Raw genomic sequence first — 7,673 nt, forward strand, 5'->3', positions numbered from 1 at the left:
AGTTGTAATAAAAAAAAAATAAGGTGAATTGAAATGAAAAGACGTTTGGTGGAGGGGAGCTGAACCAAAAAGATTCTGACATTCCTTACAAATATTACCCAATTGTCGCGCATTCCTGTGTAAATTCAAACAGTTAATGACTTCATAAATTCCGAGTGGCTCTTCTGAATTCACAGGAATATACTCACATTCTGTATGTTGATTTAAACCTTTTTAGTGTTTAATTTTAGCAACAGGGATAGCAGCTCTTATGCACAGTGCTAGTTTCTACCTGCACGACTGTGTTTCTCTTTAAACATTCTTAAACCGGTATTTTCGAAACCAATTTCGTTTGTAGTTCATTCATGAAGCCTTTTTGCATTGGAACAACTGACAACCAAATATCCGTGTCTATTTTCAAACAGAAAAAACATTGGATATGACTTTAGTTTCTAATATGTAAGTTCTAGAAAAAGGACTTTAGTTTTAGGAGCCTAACAGTTCATCATGGTGCATGTCTTTTTTAGACAAATAATATGTGACGCATGTCCCCATCACTTTCAGTCCCAGTCATTGGCAAAAAGAAAGGCGTTCGAACAAAGGATTCATTCTTTCGTGTGATTCCTTCAACTCCTCAAGTGATGGATGGAGATCCTGAAGTGTCAATAGCTGCAACAAGAGTATTTCTTTATTTCTCTATTTATAATCAGGGTTGATGTGATCCGGGTAAATCGGGTGAGTTGGGTCGGATAATTTACTGGATCGAGTGTAAAATTGATGAGGGATGAGAGCACAGCGAGAAATGTCCAAACCAGAGGCTTTTCTCCTTAACTCTTCCAGTTCTTCCACGACACTGGGGGATTTGGAACCAGCACTCGACTCCCTTTCACTCTTCCATCCTCTTCTCTGCCTCCTTGCTCACGCTCTGGCTTGGTAGAATGGTGGGAAGGGGTCTTTTTTTGCCATGGCATTCTCGACGGCGTCGGATATAATCTGGGACAATTCTTCGGGTGATAAGATAATAGTAGACTGAAGACCAGTGAGTGGAGGGCCACCTTGACCAGAGAGAGGCGGGTCGCCTTCAGGAACCCGAGAGTTTTCTTGGTTTGTTCTTCTGGTGAGAGCCATATCTACGCCTTAAACTCTATTTCCTACAGACGGTGCCAATAATGTGATCTGGGTAAATCGGATGAGCTGGGTCGGGCAATTTACTGGATCGAGTGTAAAATTAATGAGGGATGAAAGCATAGCAAGATGTGTCCAAACCAGAGGCATTTCTCCCTGGAAAAGCTGGCGTTGACTGCAAACACGAAGATAATCACGTGCATGGGCGCCAGAGAGATGTCTGACGTGGCCACTCCAATGCCAAAATCAGCAGATGAACGATGAGAACTAATGTAGCAAAGAGAATACCATGCCAATGGTGTATGAAATTCTAGAGAGTAAATGATGTGGGCAATATAAATGTGAATGAATCTCTAAATGTTAAGCAAACCTTATATTTATAACAAAAAAGTCAATGATGACCTTGTTTTCAGTGTCCACCTACTAATTATGACAAGATGGTTGTCTATACCCTGTTTTCTGACACGCCAAACTGTCCTTTTCGTTCTGTCAAATCCATATGATTTTGACGGTAATGATTACCAAGATAAGGTATCACATGTTTATGCACTCGAGTGCGGTGTTAAAGATCAACAAACAAAAATAACGTAATAGGATGTACAAGGTTTTGGCTTTGCCGTACATTCATCAATTAAATCTTTGTTTCATCTCCGTTTCGATCAAATTTTACAAATTACATGAGTTCTATATCATTATGTCATATTTATATTATATATCTCACGAATCAAACATTGTCATCTTCTCTATTAGTAGTCATTTGTATGTAATGAAAGGATTTACATCTTCATTTTCATATAATTTTTTTGGTGACGGAACTTGCAATTTTTACCTTTTGGGTATAAATCATGTCAGTTACATAGATCATATTAGACAAATCTATGTGAGGTCTCGATCGAAAATATGTTACTAGAGTTTCATAGATTATTTATCGTATTGAATGTGAGTTTCATTACTCGTCAGCGGATCGTTATTCTTGTTGGAAAATTTGATGCTTAATGAATGAAAATTAGGCAAATTAATCAAGTTGTCTCCCAACCTTTCACCTCCCATGCATGCAAATCTTATTTGATTTTTAACAATTAAAAATCCATGGACTTAATTTAATTATCTCAAACATATTTGAGAAAATTAAACATTACTTGAATTTACTCAAATCCACTAGTTTAAATAATTTATTTAAATTGAGCTCTACAAGACTCAATATTATTTAATCAATTCAACCCTTGAATTAATTTAATTATTTGGACTCTACTAGGTCCACTAGTGATTAATTAATTCAACACTTGAATTAATTTAATTTAGTCCATAATAATGTTTATGAAAATCGCAATTTTCAAATACATTATTTATTTGGCCAACTTTTAATTTAAGAACTCATTCATAAATTAAAATTACATTTCTCTCATAGAAGTCATACTTCTATTTTTTCCTACGCTTATAAACTCATTTATAAGCCGTTCAACACATTGAACTATTTTACTTCTCAACGGGATCTAGAAAGCTAGTACTTGTGTGGCCCTCAATGGTTCACTGATACAACTAGCCGTGGGTTCACATCTCCATGTGATTCGGACTAAACATGTCCTTATACGAGCATACCCCAATTGCTCCATTCTTAATTATCAACTCCTTGATAAAAAGAACGTCAGAACTCAAGTCTGATAGTACCCAACCAATCATGTTAAACGCCTAGCAGCATCGCTTACATGATTCCCTAGGTATCAAATGATAGTGCCTGCAAGAACCATTCAATTATGGTTAGCGTACAGTACGGTCCCTTCAACTCATATATCCCGACCGATTCGACAACCATTGGTATATCGAGAGTTGTCAATGAATCGATACTATGTGTCATGTCGTAGTTGCATCGATGGTGTAATCTATGAAACCCCTTTCATAATTACCACCATACTCTGATCAGAGATTTCAAACTACATATACATGAAAAACACATAGGATATCCATACCCGTAGGTAAGCGGTGAATCCCCGACTACAATGCATCGACTCCTATATGTTTCGACAGAACACCCAACCTTGCCACCTGATGACCCCATGAGAGTCGGTAAACAAGTCAAAGTGTAATTCTAGCACATAGAGTCTCAATGTTGTCCCGGGTCATAAGGACTAATGGTGTACAACCATAAACTAGGACTTTTCCACTCGATAAGTGAGAACCACTTGGAAAGTCCTTTAATGGAGGGTTGTTCAGTGCACTCTACCAGGAGCACCTATCTGCATGCTCGGACATCACAATGTCCCCTACCAATGAAACATGGTACTCACATCGCAGATACTAGTCTCAAGCTCGAGCGGCCTATATCCTTCTTAGCGGCGGCTGAATCGACTAGGAACCGTTTAGAATATACAGTATTCCAAATATGAGTTTCATGATACTCATCATATGAGCATCTCATATTCTTTCTACTATTTGTATATTCAAGGGCTTTATCTATGCAACTAGCATGGGTATATAGATAAAGATGTGCCAAAACAATAATTTCAAATATTATTAAAATAAAGATTGCTTATACATAGAGTTTCATTGTGAACACTCGGCCAACACTTGGCTCGACGTGCACCTACTCTAACACAAGGAACTTTGGGACATGCTTGATAAGAAATACAGAGCGGAGGATGCGGGCTTGAAGAAGTTCATTGTTGGAAGATTTTTGGACTTCAAGATGGTGGACTCAAAATCTATGATGAGTCAAGTGCAAGAACTACAACTTATCTTGCACGAGATTCATGCGGAAGGAATGAGTCTAAGCGAGTCCTTCCAAGTTGCTGCTATGATCGAGAAACTCCCTCCGTTGTGGAAGGATTTCAAGAATTACTTGAAGCACAAAAGAAAGGAGATGGGATTGGAGGATCTCATTGTGAGATTGAGGATAGAAGAGGACAACAAGAGCACCGAGGCCAAGGCAAGTAAGATGGCAGCAAGGGTGAACATTGTTGAATCGAGTTTCCAAGGGAAGAAGAGGAAGTTTGAGAAGCAACCACAACAAGGCCAACAACCACCAAACAAGAAGAAGTTCAAAGGCACTTGTTATAACTGCGGAAAACCAAATCACATGGCTAAGGATTGTAGGAAGCCAAAGAAGGGAAATCCTCAAGCCAACGTTGTTCAAGAAAGGTCGGTACCATTTGATTTTTCTCAACTTGATTTGTCTGCAGTTATTTTGGAAGCAAATTTGGTTGAAAACTCCAATGAGTGGTGGGTTGATACCGGAGCAACTCGACACATTTGCTCCAACAAGGGGATGTTCTCCACATACACTCCATCGACCGGGAGAAAACTATACATGGGGAACTCCGCTACGTCTGAGGTGGTGGGCACCGGAAATGTGGTATTGAAGATGACATCGGGTTTGGAAGTAACCCTTGTTGATGCACTTCATGTACCAGACATAAGAAAGAACCTCGTGTCGGGGTCTCTGTTGGTCAAACATGGGTTTAGACTAGTATTTGAGTCTAACAAAGTTGTATTGACCAAGAATGGTCATTTTATTGGAAAAGGATATCTCGATGAGAACCTTTTCAAGTTGAATGTAATGGCTATACGCCAAAATGTTGTTGAAAGTAATAAAGGAAAAAGTTCTATTTACTTGCTTGAGTGTTCTCATTTATGGCATGTTCGTTTAGGACACGTAAATTTTAATACCTTGCAACGTTTAATGAAACTTGAATTATTGCCTAAACACAACGTCGATCCAACACAAAAATGCGAAATATGTGTTGAAGCAAAAATGACCAAAGCGCCTTACCACTCGATTGAAAGATGTACAACTCCTCTAGAACTAATACACACCGATCTTGGTGATTTAAAGTTTGTACAAACTAGAGGAGGGAAAAGATACTACGTGACATTCATTGATGATAATACAAGGTACTGTTACGTATATCTTTTGAGGTCGAAAGATGAAGCTCTTGAAGCATTCAAATGTTATAAGACCGAAGTTGAGAATCAACTAGGCAAACAAATAAAGAGGGTTCGAAGCGATAGAGGGGGTGAATACGGAGCACCGTTTGATGAATTCTGCACATCTGTGGGTATAATTCATGAAACTACTGCACCTTATTCACCACAATCGAATGGCATTGCCGAAAGAAAGAATCGAACTCTAAAAGATATGATGAATGCTATGTTAATAAGTTCAGGACTACCCCAAAACTTGTGGGGGGAAGCAATACTATCGGCTAATTACATCCTGAACAAGATACCCCACAAGAAAAATGACAAGTCACCTTACGAATTGTGGAAAGGTCACAAACCTTCCTACAAGTACCTTAAAGTGTGGGGGTGTCTAGCTAAGGTTGAAATACCAAAGCCTAAACAAGAGCGAATTGGACCAAAGACGGTCGACTGCATATTCATCGGGTATGCACATAATAGTAGTGCCTATAGGTTTATAGTGCACAAATCTGAAAATGCAGAAATGAATACGGGCATGACAATTGAGTCAAGAAATGCAGTATTTTTTGAAAATATATTTCCTTGTAAAGAAAGGAAAGAAAATGGTTCTAGCAAGCGAAAACTTGAGATGGAGCATGCAGGTCAAGTACCTACACATGAACCAACTCTAAATGAAAATGCTACACCATTGGAAAGTTCTTCAAAGGAGCAAGAACCAAGAAGAAGCAAAAGGGCTAGAATCTCAAAGTCCTTTGGTCCAGACTTCCATACTTTTATGTTGGAGAATGAACCAAAAGACATACAAGATGCTCTGGCTAGCCCTGAAGCTCCCTATTGGAAAGAAGCCATCAACTCTGAAATGGATTCCATATTGCAAAACCATACTTGGGAACTAGTGGATCTTCCACCAGGTACCAAGCCATTGGGATGCAAATGGATATTGAAAAAGAAAATGAGAGTTGATGGAAGTATTGAAAAATACAAAGCCAGGCTTGTGGCCAAAGGCTATAGACAAAGAGAAGGACATGATTTCTTCGACACGTATTCACCAGTTTCAAGAATAACATCCATTCGTGTGCTCATTGCTATTGCAGCTTTGCATAACCTTGAGATACATCAAATGGATGTCAAAACGGCATTCTTAAATGGTGAACTTGAAGAAGAAATATATATGGAGCAACCTGAAGGCTTCATAGTTAAAGGACAAGAAAGAAAAGTTTGTCGTTTAATTAAGTCACTATACGGACTTAAACAAGCGCCCAAGCAGTGGCACGAAAAATTTGACAAGGTAGTATTGTCAAATGGATTTAAGATTAATGAGTGTGACAAATGTGTTTACATTAAAGGCACTCGAGAATCTTATGTGATAGTATGTCTATATGTGGATGACATGCTAATAATGGGGAACAACCAAGAGTTGATTAAGGGTACAAAGAAAATGTTGACAAAACATTTTGATATGAAAGATATGGGTATTGCTGATGTAATTCTAGGGATTAAAATCTTTAGAACTCCAGAAGCAATAGTCCTATCTCAGTCTCATTATGTAGAAACAGTGTTGAAAAAGTTTAACGCTTATGACTCTACCCCAGTAAAAACGCCTTTAGACGTAAATGTCCATTTGGCGAAGAATCGTGGAGAACCAGTTTCCCAACTGGAATACTCCAGAATTATTGGAAGCCTTATGTACATCACTAACTGTACTAGACCTGACATCGCTTGTGCGGTTAACAAGTTAAGTCGGTTTACAAGTAATCCTAGTGATGCACACTGGAAGGCATTGACAAGGGTGCTTAGATATTTAAAGCACACCTCAGAATATGGACTAAATTACACAAGGTATCCCGCAGTACTTGAAGGATACTGTGATGCAAATTGGATTTCTGACACCAATGACTCCAAATCCACCAGCGGCTATGTATTTAGCATTGGTGGGGGAGCAGTCTCTTGGAGGTCATCGAAACAAACTTGCATTGCTAGATCTACTATGGAATCGGAGTTCATAGCGCTAGATAAAGCTGCAGAAGAAGCTGAGTGGCTTCGCAACTTTCTAGAGGACATTCCGTGTTGGACAAGTCCAGTGCCAGCAATCATGATACATTGCGACAGTCAGTCAGCAATTGCAAGGGCACAAAACAGTATGTACAATGGCAAGTTTCGACATATTCGTCGAAGACATAATACTGTGCGACAGTTGATCTCTAATGGAGTTATATCTGTTGATTATATTAAATCAAAGGATAACTTAGCGGATCCACTTACAAAAGCATTAAATATAGATCAAATGTAATGTCTGTCAAGAGGAATGGGTTTAAAACCTACCAAATAAAGTTTTCATAATGGCAACCCAACCTTGTTGATTAGAGATCCCAAGATCTTGGTTCAATGGGACAACTAAATTATGAGAACTTGAGGAATCACTCCTCATTCCTATGACGATGAGTGAAGTTGCCTACAAAGGTAGTGATGTTAAGTATTGTACTTTTAATGATTCCGTAGCTTGCAAAAGCGGGGTAAGTAGGATACCCTTTTACAAGGAGATCACCTATGTACGTGTGAGGACGGGCCGCCTCGATGAAACACGTATGAAGCCAAGATGTGTTACATGGCCAAAACGGACACAACCGATAAAACAAAATGGAAATGGAAGAAAG

The 7,673-nt window shown here is 38.8% G+C and overlaps 1 protein-coding gene across 1 annotated transcript; it reads left to right on the forward strand.

Annotated features, from left to right (window-relative positions):
* Window positions 1-3,712: 3,712 nt before the first annotated feature.
* LOC140971973 (uncharacterized) lies at window positions 3,713-7,309 on the forward strand. The gene is made up of 4 exons (XM_073434446.1): window positions 3,713-4,685; window positions 6,366-6,446; window positions 6,513-6,858; window positions 6,931-7,309. The coding sequence occupies exons 1-4, from the start codon at window positions 3,713-3,715 to the stop codon at window positions 7,307-7,309; spliced, it is 1,779 nt and encodes a 592-aa protein (XP_073290547.1).
* The last annotated feature ends 364 nt before the right edge of the window (window positions 7,310-7,673 follow it).

This window comes from Primulina huaijiensis, chromosome 3 (assembly GCF_012295235.1).
Source record: "Primulina huaijiensis isolate GDHJ02 chromosome 3, ASM1229523v2, whole genome shotgun sequence".
NCBI classification, from domain to species: Eukaryota; Viridiplantae; Streptophyta; class Magnoliopsida; order Lamiales; family Gesneriaceae; genus Primulina; species Primulina huaijiensis.

Excerpts from the sequence above, each read along its gene's own strand:
- LOC140971973 (XM_073434446.1), top strand. The coding sequence starts at position 3,713 with ATGCTTGATAAGAAATACAGAGCGGAGGATGCGGGCTTGAAGAAGTTC. Across the intron at positions 4,686-6,365 it reads ACGCCAAAATGTTGTTGAAA|GCACTCGAGAATCTTATGTG; the intron begins GTAATAAAGGAA and ends TTTACATTAAAG. Across the intron at positions 6,859-6,930 it reads TATGGACTAAATTACACAAG|CGGCTATGTATTTAGCATTG; the intron begins GTATCCCGCAGT and ends CAAATCCACCAG.